Source organism: Seriola dumerili, unplaced genomic scaffold (genome assembly GCF_002260705.1).
Source record: "Seriola dumerili isolate Sdu_G_001 unplaced genomic scaffold, Sdu_1.0 BDQW01000035.1, whole genome shotgun sequence".
Taxonomy (NCBI): domain Eukaryota; kingdom Metazoa; phylum Chordata; class Actinopteri; order Carangiformes; family Carangidae; genus Seriola; species Seriola dumerili.
In genome coordinates this window covers 3,879,950-3,901,013 of record NW_019174290.1, presented here as the reverse complement: position 1 = coordinate 3,901,013, position 21,064 = coordinate 3,879,950, and the positions used below count along the sequence as shown (strand labels likewise).

At 40.0% G+C, this 21,064-nt stretch overlaps 3 protein-coding genes across 8 annotated transcripts; all 3 read right to left on the bottom strand.

The window, feature by feature from the left end:
* Nucleotides 1–772: 772 nt before the first annotated feature.
* LOC111216621 (caspase-3-like) lies at nucleotides 773–5,858 on the bottom strand. The gene is made up of 6 exons (XM_022738208.1): nucleotides 5,499–5,858; nucleotides 5,131–5,264; nucleotides 2,892–3,020; nucleotides 2,590–2,765; nucleotides 2,374–2,485; nucleotides 773–2,286 (listed from the first exon to the last, which is right to left on the bottom strand). Exons 1-6 carry the CDS (start codon nucleotides 5,549–5,551, stop codon nucleotides 2,057–2,059), a joined length of 834 nt encoding a protein of 277 aa, XP_022593929.1. The 5' UTR covers nucleotides 5,552–5,858; the 3' UTR covers nucleotides 773–2,056.
* Nucleotides 5,859–6,874: 1,016 nt separating this feature from the next.
* On the bottom strand, nucleotides 6,875–17,206 carry LOC111216619 (oxysterol-binding protein 1-like). Of its 6 annotated transcripts, none has more exons than XM_022738199.1 (21): nucleotides 17,104–17,206; nucleotides 16,251–16,421; nucleotides 15,678–15,886; nucleotides 15,386–15,548; nucleotides 15,141–15,252; nucleotides 14,848–15,046; nucleotides 14,610–14,724; nucleotides 14,384–14,447; nucleotides 14,083–14,250; nucleotides 13,737–13,982; nucleotides 13,374–13,494; nucleotides 13,063–13,166; nucleotides 12,779–12,874; nucleotides 12,316–12,500; nucleotides 11,842–12,071; nucleotides 11,658–11,696; nucleotides 11,428–11,475; nucleotides 10,587–10,625; nucleotides 10,436–10,468; nucleotides 10,239–10,277; nucleotides 6,875–9,726 (listed from the first exon to the last, which is right to left on the bottom strand). In XM_022738199.1, the coding sequence occupies exons 2-21, from the start codon at nucleotides 16,382–16,384 to the stop codon at nucleotides 9,584–9,586; spliced, it is 2,487 nt and encodes an 828-aa protein (XP_022593920.1). In that variant the 5' UTR covers nucleotides 16,385–16,421; nucleotides 17,104–17,206; the 3' UTR covers nucleotides 6,875–9,583. The 6 variants fall into 6 exon arrangements, with proteins under 6 accessions (XP_022593920.1, XP_022593923.1, XP_022593922.1 ...); XM_022738202.1 differs by having other exon boundaries at nucleotides 14,390–14,447; XM_022738201.1 differs by lacking the exon at nucleotides 17,104–17,206 and adding an exon at nucleotides 16,818–16,943.
* Nucleotides 17,207–18,164: 958 nt separating this feature from the next.
* Nucleotides 18,165–20,973, bottom strand: sart1 (SART1, U4/U6.U5 tri-snRNP-associated protein 1). Its single transcript, XM_022738345.1, has one exon. It carries the CDS (start codon nucleotides 20,635–20,637, stop codon nucleotides 18,322–18,324), a length of 2,316 nt encoding a protein of 771 aa, XP_022594066.1. The 5' UTR covers nucleotides 20,638–20,973; the 3' UTR covers nucleotides 18,165–18,321.
* Nucleotides 20,974–21,064: the final 91 nt, after the last annotated feature.

Genomic DNA, 21,064 nt, shown 5'->3' with positions numbered 1-21,064 from the left:
CACAAGATAAAACCTCTGGTGCACATCCAGTCATCATCATCTCATCCAATCATCAACGGTTCAAATAAGGACAGGCAAATTCTTTTTATATATAGCACATTTCTTGCACAGTGGCAGTTCAAAGTGCTTTACACGTTGCATAACAGAAATAAAAACAGGGGCACCATCATCACCCTCCAGTATTATATGGAAGGCTGATCATCAGCTGCCTCATCTTGAGCATTTAACAGTTTGATGGCATGAGTGACTAAAGAATTCTGTGCATCTGGTCGTCCAGGCGGGGATCCAGATATACAGATATACTAGAGACTGTCATGAGGGTGCTGGTGGTGCAGCTGTACTGAACTTCTTGTATTAGAGGGTGTTTGTAAGATGTTGCCCACCTCATCCTACATCCAACATGTAGTAAATGGCTTGTTTGTGGAAGCAGGTTTAGGTAAAGTGCTTCAGTGCTGTCAGTGAAGGAATCTGAGGCCCAGTTTTATTTGGCCCTGGGCCTCAGGATCTGGTGGCCCAGTTCTTCTCACCTCCAGGCATGCCAAATCTGGAGTAATCCTGCCTGTTTACACTCAAGACAGTGTACACAAATAGACCCTTTGCAGCATTTGTAGAGGATAAGTCTTTCACAAGATACAGTGTGAACAAAACTAGCAAGACTTTATGTAAATGTTAGCACTTTAACACTAGTAATATATCTGTTGGCATCTGTTGGTAATCTTTACTACTGTTACAGCACAAGAGCCAAAATCAAAATCAGTAACAAAGCTCGGTGAAAAACTGGTTTTTATTCTTCAGGAAAAAACATCACACCAACCACAGTGCAGCTGCTTACAAAACAGTGATATTATAAAAAACCAGACCAGTGTCAAATTGTGCTTTTTTATAAATCACTCCTGGCTGATGGTTACATGTAAAAGTCACTCAGTTTCACACTAGTCGGAAACTGGAAATTATTTTTAAAAAGTGAGAGGCTGTAACTAAAGCAAAGTAAAAAGGCATCCCATTTGCTGTTACATATTTTAAAAACCATAAAAAATACATGTACCACAGCTAAATATGAAATATAAAGCTGAGTTCAAGTATGAATAACTCATCAAAATGTGCCTGAAATAACAGCATCGTGCAGGCTGGCTGGCCTTACTCATGCATGCTATGAAGAAGCCTGTGTCGCCACTTATTTAAGGATATTCACAGGCAACAGTTCATTCAAAGAAATCCATGTTTAGACAGCAGAAATTTAAAATCAGCAAGAATTTAACTCTTAGCCTTCAGCCTTCAATATAACAAAACACGTGATAGCTTACTGGATCATCCTGAATATGCTACACAACATTATCATTTAATTTACCGACTGAGTGCAAGTGATGCATTCGTTTAGGCTCCACACAGCTCACTGGGTACAAGTTCACTCAAAAGTGCAAAAAAAAAAAAAAAAAAGGAAATTAAAAAGTAGAGTAACACACATGATCCCTTAATGACAAACCAAATAGATCTCTCTTAGATTCAAGTTAAACTGCTTATAGACATGTTGGTGCTGGAGGGCAGTAAGCCCATCTATGGTTTCATGATTAAACAGATCAGGTCAAACTTCCTATCAAACTGGCTCCAAGTATTGTTTTCCCTGAAATATATTGTAAACGGTAGAGAGGCATCTACTGGTAAAAAACTGAGTTTGGAATTACAAGGTCAGTTACATTTTTTTATCTGCAGATTTTCATGATTGACAGAATTTAAATGCTATTATTTTATGTTGATGATATAAAATAACTTTTCTAGATTAAATGTCTAAAAAAAGACATGCTGCTGGGATAAAATTTTTAATGCTGTATATCTCAGAACAGTACCCCACACAGAAAGAACCTTATAATCCCAAGCTTGTGAAATGTTTTTGCATCTGCTCTCCCAGAAATACGCTAAGCGGAGGTTTCAAGAGATATTCATTCAGAATGTGTAAACTAAAATAATTTGCAAACAAGACGCTCCCATACACATCCTTAAGCCTTTCTTCTGCAGATGAAGGTCTGCCAGGCTGAAGTCTTCTGATGTGCAGACAACATCAAGGAGAAAAATACATCTCTTTGGTCAGCATAGACATAATGCATGGGATTTGTTTCTTTGCATGAAAATCTGGTGAGTTGGAGATAGACTCAAACTCTACTGCCACCTTGTGGTTCACTCGTGTCATGATATGCTGAAGCTCCAATTTTTCTCCGTATTTGCTGATCATATCGCAGAGTGACTGGATGAACCAGGACCCGGTCATAGTATTCCTCCATGAGTAGTAGCCTGTAGATAGATGAATGAATAAAAAGGTATATCAATGCAAGAAGGAAACAATACATACGCAAAAAGACCTGTGTTAAGAGTGCTAACCTGGGGCTGTGGAGAAGGCATAAAGGAAGTCAGCTTCCACGGGGATCTTGGTGGTGCCATTATCGCCACTGTCTGTTTCAATGCCTGCATCCAGATCAGTGCCTCTGCAAGCCTACGCAATGTGCACACAAACAGAACAAGAATTGGTTACAAATAACATACATTAACAAAGACCAAGGAAAGTTAGTGCAAAGGGGAAACAAACTCTTAAAATACCTGGATGAAGAAGAGTTTGGGCTTTCCCACCAATGACTTGCAGCGATTGCCTCGAAAAAGTGATGTGAGGTCCTTAAGCTGTATTGACCCATCGGTACCAAAGAACACGCCCTCATCTCCATGACTCAGCAGAACACAGATGAATGAGGCCGAGCAGCTGTGATCTTCCTTTGACACTGAAAGAAACAAAAGTATAGCATTCAATATGTTTTTTGATACAAGCTGATATAAAAGACGGTAGATGGAAAAGTCACGGTATTAATGTGTATCTGTAATTTGTATTCATTTGGCATTATACTTACCAGCAGTTAAAACCTGTTTCATCTGCTCGACTGTCTGATCATTGTAAACCTTCGCTTTATAACCCAACTTGGTAAACACTTTCATTGCGTTGGCTGCATCTACGTCCGTACCATTTCGCTGATTCATGCCTGAAAAAAAAAAACAACAACATAAAAACAAAACAAAAAAACCCCCAAAACAATTAGATCGTTCCGTTTACTTGACAAACAGGATGAAAACACATTTACAAAAATATGAAGGAAGCAAAATCTCTTGCTTCCTCTTATCTACTGTAGATTTTAAAAGGTCGTGCACGCCCATAGTACAAGCCTAAACAGGCAGTTGACATCATTTTGGCTAACTAGACCTCTTTATGTGACAGGGTGGGAGTGTATGGACTGTGCTTGACTGACATCGGCCTTATTCTGCTTCGCTTTGTTGCACCTGTAAGAGTGGGACAGACTACACCGTTATCATTGACTGCGCTCCATTCTTGTTAGTACATAACGTCTCGGGACCTCACACATATCCCGTATAAGTGAAAACACCTACACAGGTGTAAATAATAAAATTATTGATGGCTGATTGCTGGCTCACTGTCAGTGACTTTTAGCTATGCTATATGTACATTGTCAAACCTTTCAACACAGAGCTATTTTACCCAGAAGTTTGCTCCTTCCAAGACTCAGTCCATCTCTAATTTTCTTGAAAACGGGGGTAGGGGAATTCTAAGTATGCACGAATCTGCTATTACAAGAATGTTTTCTTGGTTGGAAAGAATTAAATTAAACTTGACAGGCTTAATTGCCTCTTTTTACCCCACTCATATGTTGTACAGTACTTGCGCTTCGAACATCAAGCAGTCATGTGTACTCAGTTAGTCCTGCTAGACAGGTTTGTGAAACACAAGTCTCTCAGAAATACAAGACCATCACAGACTCTGATGCTCTATACACTAAGGGCAGACTAAAGCTGTCACATCTCCTCAAGTTTAGATTGCACAATGTCCCTGTTTCAAATAAAGGGTAGACAAGGACTAGGGTCAACTCAAGGTTTCATTAAGTATCTCCAACTATCACAGATGTCAAGGTTTTCATTTACTCAGAAAATCAAGCTCTGGACAAATACTCCCCTATAGAGAGAGAGAGAGAGAGAGAGACACACACACACATATATGTATAGGGTCAAGACCACCAGAATATCCATGTGATTGGGCTGTTAAATACACGTACAGAATGAACTTTCTTGTACATATATTTCTCCATAGACCACAGAAAATTTTGAAGAGGAACTAGTCAAAACGTGGACATCCATGTGATGACTGCAAGCCCTGCGGGTTCCTGCACTTCCTGATCACCAACAGTACGATGCAGTAGCAGTTATTTAATTGTATTGTTATCAAACGCAAGGATGCATACACAAGAATTTGGTAACAACCGCCTGCTTGTTCTCATTCTCTACAGCCAACTTAGGGAATGCCACTGAGCTATCGTTCATATCTAATTCACTGGCATGCGATGCAGTTAAATGGTATCCACAACAAGTGTAAATTGGGTCCCCTTGCACACCTTTCACCTCATGAAGGTGTGGATGTTTGATTTGATGATACATCTGCTCTGTTGTACACTGAGATGGCGAGTGCAAGAAGCAAAAGAAGCAAAGCATTGCTTTAGTAACAGCTAACTTGTAACAGTTAATCAAAGTTGCCCATTAACCATAAGGCTAACTGGTGACTAACTGCCTTTCTAATTCTATCAAAATCAAGAGAAAGTGAAAAAAATCCAAGTAGAAATCCAAGTAATTATTTTCATTACCCTGTAGTCTCTACAAATTTCGAGTATAAAATATAAAAATTACCTATAATGAGAGCCTAACACTGTCTCTGTCTCTCACAATTGCTAATTTTTTGATTACGTTAAAAAGCCCAAGGGTATTTACTATTTAAATTACAATGACACATAATGAAGAAAAGCAAGTAAATATTCTCCTTTAAGTAGATGTTACCATCAGATGCTTGTTGTTTTCTCTGAACTAATCATTTTTTTATCAGTAATAACAAATTTCAGCAGTAAGTAAAAATAGGTTAAATGTGACCTTGAAATGTCAACAAGCGTTTCACTGAAATGAAACTTTGTGAGGGGGGCTTGAATTTAAAATGATTGGTGACACGTTGTCAATGGTTCGCCTATGTGGTCTTCAAAGCAGTTTAATTTTGACAGTAGTCCTGCCCAAATAAGCACAAAGAAACAAAATAGACACCTGTTCTTTTGTCGAAGTTCTTATTGTTGATGATGATGCACTGGCCGATGCTGGGGAAATTGAGGCTGTATCTGAAGCTGTGGGACTGGGGTTTGGCATCCACGTCCATGGGCGCAAGTGCAGGCCCCTCTGACCTGCAGGACAACAAACCGGCACACGGTCTATAACTCCAATGTGAGATATCAACAAGCAGTAAATAATGCGATACAGAAAAATATCTAAATCAGTTTGAAGTATTTCAGATAACAGCTAGTAATTATTAAATAGCGGGTGAAATAATATGCCGGCGACAGGGCGGTTCCTCATCACTGATCGTGGACAATAGTTAAAGAGCAAAAAGCTAACTAGCTGAATTAACATTCACTCACCTTTGCCCATCCTCTCGCTTCGCGTCTGTGGAGTCTTCTCCATTAACCGACATGTTTTTTTGAGTCAGCTAACCAGACGGTAAAGTAAGTGTGATAGACAACCGCCTTTAGATACCACTTGTGCAGACGTGTTCAGGCAGGGGAGCACAGCTAGCTGTGTAAAGCCAGTAAACAAAGATGCTGATGTCACGCGGAGATGCGCTCGTTTTAAAGACCCACGCCTACCGTGGGAGAGGTTACTGCACAGCACAAACTCCTCTGATAAGGCCTATTAATAGGTTTTTACAAATACTGAGGTCTGATTCTATATTCTATGTATTAAATTAACTGAAAACAAATGTTTCTCTAATCACCCCACCACATTAAAGGTATTAACCGTGCCTGTTTTCTGCCCCCAGATCGTGGTCGGGGGGGCGCAAGGGAGACTTAAATGCTGATCCAGGGCGGAAGTCGTCTGCAACCAGTGGGACTATAACACAACTGCGTTTAGGCAGCATCGGCTAATGAAGAACGAGCTCACAAACGTCTACATCCATTGCATTTAGCACAAGTGGGACAATGAAATTAGGAAATACCCCCTAAACTGGCATTTTTCATTATACAACGTGAAATACTGCAGAAGAGTTATTCATGCACCGACCCTTAACATAGAAACATTCAAATAACGACAAACTGTTAGTAGTGGGATTCACCTGTAAAATACCCACTGGGTTTCAGTATCATTCTTACAGTTTCCCTAAAATCCTAAAATTACCAGAAAAAACGGTCAGCAGCCCCTGCTGTTACTGCATATTCTGTCAAGAGATTTTGAGCCACATAATCTGTTTTACCCCTTTTATCTAATATTTAAAACACTTTTTTCTCTCCTAAATAAACTTTGGATATAATAATAATTTGGTATTTTAGCTCTTTACTTTGTAATATGCCTAGTTTTGCTTAAATTAAAAAAAATAATAAAAAATTAAATTCTATGGAGCCCCTGAAAAACATGGCTCATATTTGTGATTGAACATTGTCAAGTGAGCAGGCAAAATTATTGTTTGAGACACTGATTACCCCAAGGAAATTTTGAATTGATGCAGGAGAAGAAATGCTGAGCACTATGCCATAACTACACAGGTGAAAATCCACATTTCTAATTCGAGATCAGACATACAGTATATTCTTTTTATTTAACATTGTTTTTGTGTCAGTATTATCAAAGACTATGTGTCAGTTTGATAGTAAGGTAAGTTGTATTCAATGTGGTAAAACCTACCCATACACTTATTAGAGCAGGTTTAAATAAAAAGTAAAAGTTTGCTTTATAAATCTTAACTAGCATTAACTGTTTTGTGATACATTGTTGAAAAATTAATGCAACCAAAGATATGCACTTCATCTCCATACACTTTAATATTGTCAACCTCTAACACAATCCTGCTAAAAATCTGAATTAATGGACAGAAAAGGTGAAACGTGTGCTCAGACTGCAAGTCAATACAAATGTATATTTTCACTTATGTACATTTGTTTGCAATTACTGAACATGGTTTCGGAAATGTTTTCAAAACAAACTCACAAAGTGACAAAGTCTTCAGTAGCAGACATTAAAGTTGAGTCTTTATCAGTCAAATCAAGTAGAGAAAATGAAATCACTGATGTACTGTACTAAAGTGCAATAACACCTTCAGTCTTTTTGTGCAGGGAAAACAAAATCGGAGCAAGAAACAATGGAATAGAATGATAAAAGGTAGAAACTTAAGAAAAAAAGTTAAAAATGGATGTAACGATCAGGCTACATAATAAGGACCAATGGTTAAAAATCAATATTATATTGTATTAAAAAAGACAGAACAGAAAGAAATTTTTAGACTGATTCTGTAATTAAAGAGATGTACTGTAGTATCAAGATATCTATTTAAATGATGTATAAAGCAAAAGTTGAAAGTAGGAAGAAATAGTTTAGGTCAAAAACAAATTAATATAATTTAAAATATAAAGCTATCTTAGGTGGAAAACGGTGACATATGGTAACTTGGTACTCTGAGCTCAGACAGTGAAAATGTATCCAGATCTGAGTAAATAAAAATGACAAAGAAAAAATATTAAAAGTGCATCACTGCCTTTTGATTCTCTATCAACATAACCAGTTAATATCACAATTACTATTTAATATATTTACACAGAAATATTTGCAACATTATGTTTTGTGATCTTCATTTTAAGTGTCCTCCTTTAAGTACACTTGAATATAAAATGAAATTTAGATTAGATCAACCATACAGTCCTTCCACTCAAGCGACAAACAATACAGACGAATACAAAGACAGAATTGAGTTTTTTGCAGTTTTAGCATTCTTGCTTCACACTGTCCTCATATTTCATTCAGTGCCACGTGTATATGCACTGAGGCACTCTTATTGCTGTCTGTTAAAAATCTACAGTCAAAACACACAAAGACTAAAATATCCTAGTTCAAGATTAAAGCTATGGTGAATAAGTTTGAAGGAAATCAGGAAGACAAAAACACTTCACTAATCACCAAGCCAGTAGCAATCCAGCTTGGAGCACGGCCCTGCTGCTCTGTATTTAAATCACAACTGTTATAATTGTGAGCCTCAACATCTTCATCTACTTTGGGAGCAGAATTGAAATGGTTGATCCCAGTAATAGCAAGAGCACAAACTTTAGGTATGAAAATACAAGACTGAAATTCATGTAGTGCACATGTCCTAACAGACTTTATCTTAAACATATAGATACGAGTCAATCTAATACACTTTTTCAGACAATATGACCACGCTCTTGCTTTCAATGAGATGGTCAACAACTGATTTGTTAAAAGAAACACAAAATGACAGGGTTTTCATATTTGTCATATTTCATATTTTCATGGGACCAATACAGATTTGTTTGGTACCACTACTTCAGTTTATGTGGAATTCAATATGCTAACGTGAAATAATAAAACCAATGTGCTACATACAGAAAAGCCATTATTCTTCCTCAAAAAGAAAAAAGAAAAAAGAACAGAAAATGGTAATGTTGTTCTTCAAGAGTGAAAAAAAGTAAAAAAAAGACTCCTATATGGGATGAAGTATGCAGACATTTAAGACTCACAATTAGGGATTCTTAAGATAACCAAACCAGACTTTATCAGGCCAAATCACAATAAGAGGAGTGGCATAATCATAAGGAGCTGCTTTCACCTCTCTTCATCACTGCCATGTATGAGTTATCAGGGGGAAAAGAACCTACACACATTTTGAGTCTAGTTGAGTGCAAAAATGAAAAAAAGGCTAATATGTTGATATAGTATACCTCTAGACTTATGTTTCACTCTCAGTGAATAAAGTAGCACCACAATTCACCATAAATTCAAAGGCTAACTCTGTATCTGTAATTATTTAGAGTAATTGTTGAAATAATAAATATAATTGTTTTACATAGCTCACTTTTGTTTCCATCTATGCATTTGAGGTGGTCTCAAACTGGTGTAGTAAATATTTACTGTGTGAACTATTGAAAACTTTGGGTAAGATTCAATTTGTGGTGCTGTTGGGAAAGCTGCAATAAATGCAGTGCAAAATAATAAGCAATGCACAACTAACACATAAATTTCTTGTCAGGTAGTGGCTTGCTCTGTCTAAGCAAACCTTATATATAGTAAGACGTCATGTGGATGAATTAGTGCTTCCACAAAACGACCAGAATCACCTGTTGCTAAATGCAACTCAAAGGCTGTACCACAGGCCCCCGGACTGAAAACAAGCAGCAGACCAAGTGTTCTCTGGAAGTGTTTGAGAGGCAGTGATAGGGGTTTCTGAACACTAACCAGATGCAATGTTACTACAATGCATAATGTCACTGTATCTACATTGAGCGTGGAATCCACATGCCCTCGATCCTGAGCAAATCTCTGCTGGAATAGGGGAGCTGAAGGGGGGTGGGGGGTGGGGTTATGTGATCAGTTGAAGCTACGGATATTGAAGATAGGTTGATATCAGGCTTGATTTCCCCACTTCAGCTGATGGAAGGTAGTTCACCTCTTACCATCTTCTCATTTGTACACCATGGAGGGAAACAAGCTGATTCAGCTGTGATCAGAAGATGTCGGGGCACATGTCCCAGCTGCCTTGATCCTTCGCCTCCCAGTAACCCCCCTTGTAGACATGCAAGGTCTCTCCAGATGCAGGGTCATCTATCTTCTCAAACCACAGTGCTTGGTAGTTGTCTGGATGGGTGCCTGGAGGAAAAGAAAGAAAATCCTTCACTGAGAAGAAGCTTTAGAGAGACCTATGGTGAGGGTTAGGTGAGCCGTGACAATATATCATGCTAAAATTAAGCTGATATGCTCTCAGACGGTTGACTAAGAAATAGAGAAAAATGTATTACATTGTACAGATTGCTTGGTCTTCAGATGCACCTTATACAAACCAAACGCGGGAGGAGAAATATTGATTTTCACTTGATGAAAACACCAATTACTTTCTCTATCATGTGGAGAGAACAAGGCTCACAGCTAATGCACCAATGCCCAGGACCAAAGTATACTGATCAATGACTCACAAAATACTACTCACCAAAATATACTACAGTAAATACTAGAGTATTTCACTGCTAGGTTTATCCTGCAAATTCTACGATTAGCTAAGCTATTCTCCAATAAGCACCAAAGGACCAATAATACACTAATTGACAAAACGATAATAAAAAAGGAGACATGGAGGGATAGAGGGCATGACTGATGTTACTTGCTTTTGACTGGAGCTCCATAAGGACCTTCCTTGCCTTCCACTAAGACAGAGCAAGTTGCAAAGGATGTAAAGAGGAAATGATGGATGAACAAGTTTTTTTTTTTTTTTTTTTTTTTTTTTAAATCTGAATTCTATTAAATTACTAGAAAATTTGAAATAATTGCACTGTATATATTATATCATGACCAGAATACTTGCTTAAATAAGGGAAGAGTGATGGTCCATAAGGGGCTGAAAAAGAAGAACCAAGGATGAATGTCTGGGAGTTAAGAAATAAAAGAATGGGTATCATCTGAAAATGACTGATACAAAGAAGAACAGTGAGTGAAAATGTAAAGGTGCTACTTGCATGCAACAGGTGTATGAGGGGTAGAGTCCTCTGTGTCAGCTGAGCAACAGCAGCACAAAAAAAAATAAATGTAAATCCACAACTCAGCGACCAAAATCCAAACCAATTTCTTGTTTGTGTACATTTTAAAAGTGCTGTTTGTGGCACCTTAAGCACTATAGACTTGTCAAAATAACTGGGGCGGTTCAGTTCACTCATCATTAACAAAACAGACCATAGTTGAGACAATTTCTGACCTTCAACACATGCAAGTGTGACATTAGTAATAATGTTTCTCTCATTTCCCCATGAATGCCTTTGCTTTGCGCTACTAAAGAGAATCTTTTTTTCAACTTCTGTTTACACTGACTAGGCCTCCTCCCATTTGGCAAACAATGTATTTTGCCATATAAGTAATAGGCAGTTCCCTATTTATTTATTTGACTAGGAAAATGCAATACAGAAGCTTATGTAAGCGCAAAACGTACTCAGTGCTGGTCTCATTTGTTTCAGGGTATTATACTAATGTTTCAAAGTACACACAGTACACAAATTTGGTGTTGTAAAATGGGCATTACATCACCTATGACCTCTGTCAACTTATCATATATAGCTCCGACAGTTGAAAATGCTTAGTGAGGAAATTAGTCTTTTGCCAAACAGCATGTGGCAAAAAGCAGGTTGTTTCTCCACAAATATCTAGCACTAGTTTCAGTAACTGTAAAGTCATTAGAATAGAGAAACAAGCCCACCAGCCTCCTGTGGATATGCTAAGGTCATTTCTTACTCACTGCTTTTGTTAAACTGCCACTCAAAGCACCTTTAAAAAGTACACGTTGTTTAACTGTGAAGTGATACTTGCTTTCATCAGAAACCTCACTTGCTTCTGTGCCAGTCTCCTGTGCATCAGCTAAATGGAACAGAAATGGATGAAGGGACAGTAAAATGTGAATGAGCTGTTATCAAGATGATGTAGAAGACATTTAGCACCTTCTTACTACACACAGAAACATGTATGTGTGTTTTGGATTCTAGCATCAATATAAAGTGTAGATCTAAGGTGGGGGAAAAGACTAAGAGAAGAGTACTTGCTTTTCAAGGGTGAGTCATTGATTGAATCCTCAGTGACAGCTTAGGGTTGAGACAGAGACAAGCAGGCAAAGTATACCAAGACAGACAAAGTGGACAAAAGATGAATGGACAGGAAAACATTGGACAGAAACAGAGGACAAATAGAGAAACTCCAAAAACCAAGCCACCTTATTTCTTTCCCTACCTTCCTCAGGTGAGCTGACTGCTTTAACAGCTTCCCTCTCCCTTTCTCGACGGGCCGTGCGCTGTTTTTCTTCCAGCCTCTGTTTCTCCGCGTTAGCCTCGTCCCAACGGCCATCCTCCATTAGCCGCTGGTCGGGGCGTCTTCGGCTGTCTGTCGGTGCCACTCCCTCTTCAGCTTCATTGAGAGTCAAGGCCAGTGAGGAGAAGAAGTACATGTTCTCTGCTCCCTCTCTGGAAAGTCATTACCATAAAAAGATCAGAGGCACACAGCTTTACAGCCCTACCTCCCCAGCTCCATTTGTCTAAAAGCATGTTCAGTTTTCTCAACTCTTACCAATTGCAGGGATGGGCATGGTCGCACGCAGCTGCAGTAGATGAGAGCAGTAACCAGGTGAGGTGATTGATCAACCACCTCACCTGGCATCGCTCTCATCAGCCCATCCCCTCACCGATCTTCTATGAACTGACAACTTACGGTAAAGGGTTTTTTCTCCAGATTTCTTTGGCTTTGAGGGTCTGATAGACAGTCCTCTGTTTGCCTTCAGTGCCATTCTCGCCTTTACTGCTCTGCATGACCCGGGAAAACTCCATCTTCTCATCCCATGTTCCTGACAGCACGTAATGGGCCTTTCCATCCTTATCTGTTACTACTCCTGTTACCTGTGGGAAAAACACAGCTTTCAGTGAAGAATATAATCAAATAAACCTGACAGAAGGTTGTACAGGAGTTCATAGAATTAACAGCTGTATGGTATCGGAGAGCCCAATCCACTCATGAACACCCCCCCCCCCCAAAAAAAACGTATAATTTGCTGGTACACCTAAAACTGGATCTGTATGCATATCTATCTCCCTATAAAGTCTGGTTTTACATACAGTAAGTGCTTTACCATAAAACAACACAAAGAAGAAAAAAAAACACATGTGAACAGCCCAACCTTTCTTGGTACATCTCTAGAGAAGTAACTGTAGGGAGCAAACTTGAGATGGCAGCGATCTCCTGTCCTGTGGTTCACCACATCTATCTCCCCTGACTGGAAGGAGAGAATGGAAAATATTTTGATATTGAAGACTTAAAAGGACAAACCATGTAAAACGATAAGCAAAACAGTCTTTGAGAACATCCGTGTCATTTATTTCTCCTTAAATAATTAGTGGTCATGTCATATGTTTAAGGATGTTAACATAAGTTTAATCAATACTTCATCAGCTTTAGAATTACCTGATCGATCCATAATTTCCCCACAATAATGTTGTGTACTGTTGTAGTAACTTTTTTCCAAGAGTAGTGATTGTTGCTCTTATCAAATATACATTGGATAGAACCTGGTGACAGAGAGGGAACGATGTTACACTCTTAATTTGTCTCCCACATACAGAAGTTATGAGCTTATACATGACAGACTCCATAGAAATTAGACACAGTGTGCACTGACCAACAAAGAGTTCAACACACACACCACTACACCACACACGCACACGCACACGCACACGCACACGCACACGCACACGCACACGCACACGCAGACTCACCCAGGGGCATGATAGAGAGGTATTTTCCTCTAAACTTGCTGGCCAGTGTAATTTCCTGTCTGAGGCTCCAACCCTTTTCAGAGAGAGCATGGTGAGCTGCAGCAGGTGGATGGTGACTCACCTGAGAGAAAGTGAGTAGAGTGACGGGAGAGAACAGGTAGCAAAATAAAGAAATAATCACCGTAATTATGTGATTGTTGGAACCTATTCAAGAAAATAAACATACTTTGTATAAACACACTTCAGGCATGTTTATTTTTCAGAACTGGAATCTGGTCAAACCTGAATACGATCCTGTACATGGAACTAAGCAAAGCATCGAAACAACTATATGCTGCAAAAAGCTGTGTTTTTACAATATACCTGTTCACACAGGGAGCGGTAGCCGCACTCTCTGAGTCGATCAAGCTCAAAAGTTTCTCCCAGCAGAGGATTGAAGGGTTTTCCTGTGCGGTGGACAGTAGTGGAGTAGGAAGAGACTGTGAAAGCAGCAACGTAACACATCTGCTCTAGAGAACTCTGACATTTAGCAGCCTTATCCAGCAGCTCGTAGTACTCCAGGTCTTCTGATAGACGTTGCAGCATCGAGAGGGGCTCATTGAAATTCACCTAGCAGGTGCAAAGCCACACAGAGAAGAAGCTGGATTACTTCTGATTATTCTCAAATAAAAAAAACACTCAGAGGCCAACAAGTGTACAGGTTTCTTACAGGCATTGGTATCTTTGAGAGCTCCTTTCCAATACAATTCTTCATGATGCTCCACAGATTGAGGTAATAGTTGGGTTTGTCAGGGATACGAGTTCGTCTTTGTCTAACTGGCTCAAGCTCCAATGGCTGGGGAGACTCTGGATTGGATGCCAAGGACAGTTCATCAAACTGAAGGAAGGAGACGAAAAACACCCTTAAGGATAAGCTAACTTTGGCATCGTTCACAATACAATACAAATCAGAACTTGCTTGTAAAAAAAAAAAAAAAAACAACAACAAAAAAAACCCAAACTTAACACACATTTACCGACTGATCGTCAATTCCAGTCTCACTGCTGAACCCACTAACATTACTGCCAGATCTCCTGCAGAACAGAGAAACAACACAGCAGAAACTTTAATACAACACAGAACATAATGTGAGAAAATAACAAAAAAAGAGTTGAGATTCTAAAAAAAAAAAAAAAAAAAAAAAAAAAAAAAAAAAAAAAATCACTGACATTTGAAAAAGAAAGACAGTTAATAACCTGTGATACTTGGGGTCAGCGGGGACAGTAATAAACTCTGCTGGGTCTTCCATAGCATCAAAGAACTCATTGTCATCATCTTCGTCACTGGCGTCACATTTTCCCGAAACACCACCTAAAGTGAAGAAAGACAGTGAAAGGATGAATGACTGAAAGGCTCAACTGGCCTCACATATGTGGCATGGTGGAGTGAGTAAGGGTCTGACGACAAAAGTTCAGTTGGGGTTGAGACCCTTACCTTTGTTGCCTAAGGCGGGATTGCTGAATGAAGGGGGGAGAACTGTAGCTCCTCTGAAAGCTCTTTCCAAGTGGTTGTGCTGTTTAGCCAGCTGCTCTAGAGTCTCCTCCAGCCGTATCCTCTGGTCTCTTTCAGTCTGTAAGGCCTTCTGCCAGCGCTTACTGTGGTTCTGGGCCAGGGAGAGGAAGTCTCTACAAGCCTTGGGGAGCATGCAAACACAAAAGCAACATGTCAGTGAGAGAGTCAACAGCTGTATAGCATGTTCCTTCGTGATTTACACTATGGTAACTTACATTTATCATGGCATTAGAGGTGATTCTGAACAGTGTGGCCCTCTCTGTAACTTGTCTGATCTTTTCTCCCATGTCCCCTCCAACACGAATCCCCTCCAGTTCTGACAAAGACCTGTGTGTGTAAAATAAAGGAATAAATTAAAGAACAAATAAACAGACAAACAAAATAAATGACATTCACTCTTCTTTTCCTTGAATAATATTGTTTTTCTCTAAAGGCGTCAAACTGCTCAGATAACTGATACCTCTGGAGGGCAGACCCATGCTTGACAATGAGATCATTACAGGTGGTGAGGTCCTCCACCTTGCTGCTCAGTGTTCGTAGTGTGGACTGGACTTCTGAGTTACGGCAGCTTCCACCCTGTCCTGCAGTGGGGGGCACTGCGGGGCAATCGTCACCTGAGTCATCTAATGGAGTGGACAGGGAAGATAATATGACTAAAACAACGAAATGTCATGAAAAACTGCTTTGCAAATATTTGCGCCTGGCAAAACTGCTTCTTTAAAACCTGTAACAGGGTATTTCCTCCCTCTCACCAGATTCGGCCTGCATATGGACGGCCTTTGCCTTAGCAAGCTCCAGCGCAGTGATCCACCGCTGGCGCTCTACTTCTGAGCTGGCCTTCAGGTGGTAGGTCTGCGCGCCACCATTCGAAATGACAAAATTGCACGAGTCCTCTACAGCGATATTGGCTGTGGCCAAGTTGATGGTGCCTCGGCATGTGTGACCCATCTCTGCCTGGGTCCTGAGGACAAACAGAATAGCTGGTTTGTAAACTAACACATATTGTCAAACAACTTCATTTTCATGAGGCTGCTTAGTTTAGGGGAAAGGAGCGCTTCTTAAATACACAGTGTATTGTTAGCTTAAATGGCATTGAAAAAGCAAAATTAAAAAAACTCTGGTATCAATATTATAGATTGTGTTACTGCTTGAGAAAATTTTGACATATTCATTGTATATCACCCAGCCCTACATCAAACTTTAAATACACATAATCATGGTCATTGACAATCTTATGCTAATGCCCCCCACCACCAGGTACCACCATGGCCCCATGCTGAGTCCAGGAAAATCCAGAATATTCATATAAAGTAAATTAAACTTACCTGTAATATGACAATAGTCCATTGCTAAGAACAAACCAGCGTCTTTGGTAACCTTTTATGTAGTTGGTCCATTTGAAAAGCCAACCCTTGTATGTGTCTCCAGGGGTTGGAGTAGGGGGCTTAGGCTCTGACATCACAACAGCCTGTAGTTTCACTGGGTGAGGTTAGAGCCTGAGGAAGAAGAAAAACCCAAGTCAAGATTGACATTTGTATTTCATATTGGACACACTGCTACTCAGTGTATATTTCATACATGGGATGAGTGAACAACAACTGGTCTGATGGTTGCTACAGACACTTGCATTCAATATGATTAAATGCTTGATGGCTCAGACTTGACAAATGTTTACTAATGATACAGCTATGCATGCAGTCAAATATGAATCTGGAATTAGCAATGAGATGTTTCTATAATGTCACTATAATAGTTTTCAGCTTGGTTTCGATCTTAACGTGGAATCTGCAAACAACAACATAAATGGTGGAGGTGACATGACTCTTAATGCTCTGTTTAGCTAACATTCACTGCGTCTTAACTACAACTCTCAAATTGAGAAAACTCTCTACCGATAACGGTCATCTCAACCTGCCGGTTATACACCACAGTCAAGTAAACACAGCCCGGATATAATGAGATACATCGAGGAACAAGATGTCATTCCAAACATCAAAGCTACTTAAAACAGCGTCCGTCATTAAGCTTGCTGCTAGCTAAACAACAGGAAGCTGTCAAACAAGCTGACACGTCGTAGACGATGCGAACGATCATTTTCAACAGTGAAACACTCTCAGCTTTACTTTGTTTTAACTGACATTATGCATTGAGATGTGATCATATTTTCCTAACACCCACCTTTTCTGTTCAAGTCTTCAGCCATCAACTGAGCATTTCGTGTTGGAAGCACAGTCTATGGTTGGATGAAGCGACGATAGCTCGCTAGTGTTAGCTTTGCTAACTACTTTGCTACAGGTTGTGCAACAAAATAGCGGCCGATCAGCCTCTTAACCGTCGACTTTAGTTCCGCTGACAGGCGGCATACGTAAACTAATAAAACTAATAAACAATAATATAAAAAAAATAAAATAATAGAATAATAATATCTCAATAACAATATCAACCAATATCATTATAAATACACTATCACACTATGAGCCTTACTAGATATTTGACAACATGAACGACGGTGAGAATGTCTTTGGTAGTATTACAACAATCTAATGCAGTTAAAACGTTTTAATAGTTACCTGGGCAATATCTACTCTAATTCTAATTTAAAGAAAATTCGTATATTTTAATAAAATTCAATATTAAATGAATTTGAGGAAAGACAAGAAAGACGCCCTGCAAATAATTACCCACCAGTATCGTGTGCCTTCTGACAAACCATTACAAGGCTGCCCTCTATTGGATAAAAATTGCACCCTATTTTTGGACTGTATCTATATAGTGGAATATCTATAATATAGGGCTGTATTCGATCATCTACTGTTCAAATTTTACAATTATTGTATTGATGTATAACTTTAAGTTAGGATGAAACCATGGAAGAGGAAATTTAAATCTTTTAGATTATCAAAAATGTATTACACCATGTGCAATTCAACAAAACATTTTCAGTGTTTACATTTTTGCATTATTTTATTTACTATCATTAAATTCTGTCTACTTTTACTGCTCATCATAACTCAAATGCATTTTACACTTTTTTTTTGCTCCCCCCGTTCTTTACTTCAACTATTTCTTAGCCCATTCCACAAATGGACAACAGTTGTCAAGAAACTTAACAGATGCATTCAAATTGACCCTGCTCATATAACATGAACAGATCAAAATATTCTTATGACAATAGTTACCTTTTAAATTTACTCTTCACCTTGAAAATTTCAAACACAGAAAAGGAAAAAAAACAAACATTTCTCTTATTTGTATTCATTTTATTCAACAATTCTTACTACAGCAGTGACACTTGTATGTACTGGGGCATGACATTATAGCAGTTACTTTACTTAAAACATCCTGTGTATGAATGTGTACGTTTGTATTAAAGATAATCCACTCTTCTCCATTCACTCATTTAGTGATGGTGTTTGCATTCATACTTTTCCCACTCCCACTAAGCACAATATATGGTGTTTTCTGAGACTTCTGCTTCTCTTGAAGCAAGGCAACAGTCCCCAGAGGAGTATCACTGCTGCTCATCTTCTTCAGCAGTGCCTCTTCCTCCAGCTTTTTCATCCTTCTCTCTGTCTTCATCTTTCCAGATCCTTTCCCATGGAATCGATGAGAAAGCTGCCTGAAAGCTTCTTTTGGAGTGAGTTTCCGCCCAGACTCATCCACATATTCAATCTTAACGTCAGGCTTGTACCCATCCTTCTCCTTGAAGTCTTGAGTGAAGCCTCTGTATTCTTCTCTGCGGCTGTACTTGTCATCAAAGCCCATCTTGTCCTCAATGCAGTAGTTGTCGTTGGGCAGGGCGCCCTTTGGTGCTTTGACACGGGCTACCTTCTGCATTTGAGTGTCCAACAGACCTTTGTTTTTGCACAACAGCAAGGCAGCAGCAAGGCCGGAGTTGACGATGGGCTCTTCATCTAAAATGGTGGCTGAGGCTGTGGAAAAGTCAGGTTGTTTTTGCTCTTCATCCAAGTTGACTGTGCTCCATCCAACGTTCTCATCCATTTCAGAGTCTGAATCTCCAGCATCATCTTTCTCTTCCTCCTGTTCAAAGTCCATAATGTCTTCTTGGTCCTCTCTGTTGCCTGACAGTCCATAAGTTGGAATATCACCCAGAGTTCTGCAAAACTCTGAGGTGGCGTTGAAAACAATGTTGTTCCTCCTATCAGGATCGTTGTCATTCTCACCATTACCAAGCACTTTAATCTGTTCTGCCACTTTCTCCCCAGAATCTTTTAGAAGCTGCTTTTGTTTCAGCTTCCTCTGTTTCTCCAGTTGTTTCTGCAGCTCCTGCTCTGCCTCATCCTCCTCAATTACAGCTGACTCAGGAAGTGTGAAGTCTTCTTCATCACTTATGTCCATTTCAGCCGTCCTGATGTCATCAGACATCTGCGGGGTATCATGTGGCAGACTGCTCTCCTCCTCCTTAACTTCTTCCTCATTGTCATCCAACTGTTTGCGGCCACGACCACGTGTCCTGGAGCCAAAATCTGAGCTGCGAGTGTCATCGAGGAGAAGTTCATCAGCAGCTGTCTGCTTCTCCTTCTTCCTGATCTTCTTCACACGCCGTTTTGTCTTTTTGAAGCCCACCATTTCCTGAGGTGTGTAATACTCTGAGGCGATGGTGAGAGCAGGCATTTCCAAGGACTGGGCCTGATTTCGTAGAGTCTCTCTCATGGCCTGGAGCTCCCGCTCTCGTTCCCCGTCAGCAAAGCCCCCTGTACTCAACCGGAAGCTCTTTTTCTTTTCACCCTCAATTTCCTCATCGTACTTTGAAAGTACAGAGCGGGGCTTAAAGGTAACCATGTCATCCACACTCTCCTCCTCTTCATAGGGCTTGTAATCTGGCTTTTTCTTTTTCAACTCCACATTCTTATCTGCTTTTTCCTTGTCCACCAGCCCCACATTTACCAGCACGTCTTCTTCCTCCTCGAGTACACCTTTATCCTGTAGGGTCAGGATGACAGTCTGACCCTCGGTGAAGGAGTCCACCTTGTGCTGCACTTTGAGTCCCTTTAGATCTTGAGATGAGTAGGCATCACTTCTGCTTTGTGCAAACTCCTCCTCTACCAGACTGCTCACACCAAATTCCTCATCCATCTCCTCCAGAAGTTTGGCTCTTTTCTCTGCCATTTCTTTTTCTTTTGCCATCTTTCTGCTTTTCTCCACCCAAGCAGCTGTATCATCTAACCAGTCTTCCTCAGCTAGGGTCTTTACTTTTCCTAATTTCTGATTCAGGATGCGTTTTTCTTTCATGGCTGCAAGCTTCTCTCTCATATCTTTCTGCTTTTGGATGAGAACAGGATTTATGGTCGCAGCCACCATTGGCTCCTCTTTGGTCCCGAGCTCCTTCTTGTTCTCATTTAACTCGAGAGGCTTCAGACCCAGCTTCGCTCTGAGTTTGTTTGTTTCCTCAATGCTGAGAGACGCATCTCCGCTTGCAGACTGTGGTTCCACTTCTGTATTGCTCTCCTCATATCCAAGATCAATTTTCTCCTTTTTCACTCGTGGCTCGCCGCTGCTCTTTTCACCTTTGCCGCGGCTCTCCCTTCCACTTCTTTCTCTGGACCTTGAGCGCTTTCGTTTCTCTTTATCCCGAGTCCCATCCCGATCCGAAGCATCTCTATCCTTGTGGCGATGTTTCTTATGTTCACGACGGCGCTCTTCTGTGTCCTTGTCGCGACTCTTTTCCTTGTGTTTCTTTGACGACCCCATTATATCCTCTGCTGGTTACAACAGTACAGTCTAAAAAAACTCAGCAACGTTCCAATATAACAGCGTTTGCAGTCTCTGTTTGATGAGATTAATGGGAGTAAAATGTAGTTAGCATACCTTCGCTAACTAGCTCTCGTTAGCTTTGGAGGCTAAATTGCTAACCGACGACACAAGTCACTCAGTGAGGAGCAAAAAATGAAAACTTGCATTCGAACCCCGATATTGATCGAGGAAGAGCGAAACTTTGGAAAAAAGGCTTAGCTATTAGTTTTCTTCAGTTAAGTTTAACCAGTCACTCCACACTAACGCACAGCGGTTCGAAGCTTCCACGAACGAACGGCGATCGTACTTAATACCGATTCCTTCCTGTGGGTGGAACATTAGCTACTAGCTAATGTATACTGCCACCTGCTGTACGGGAGTGTTT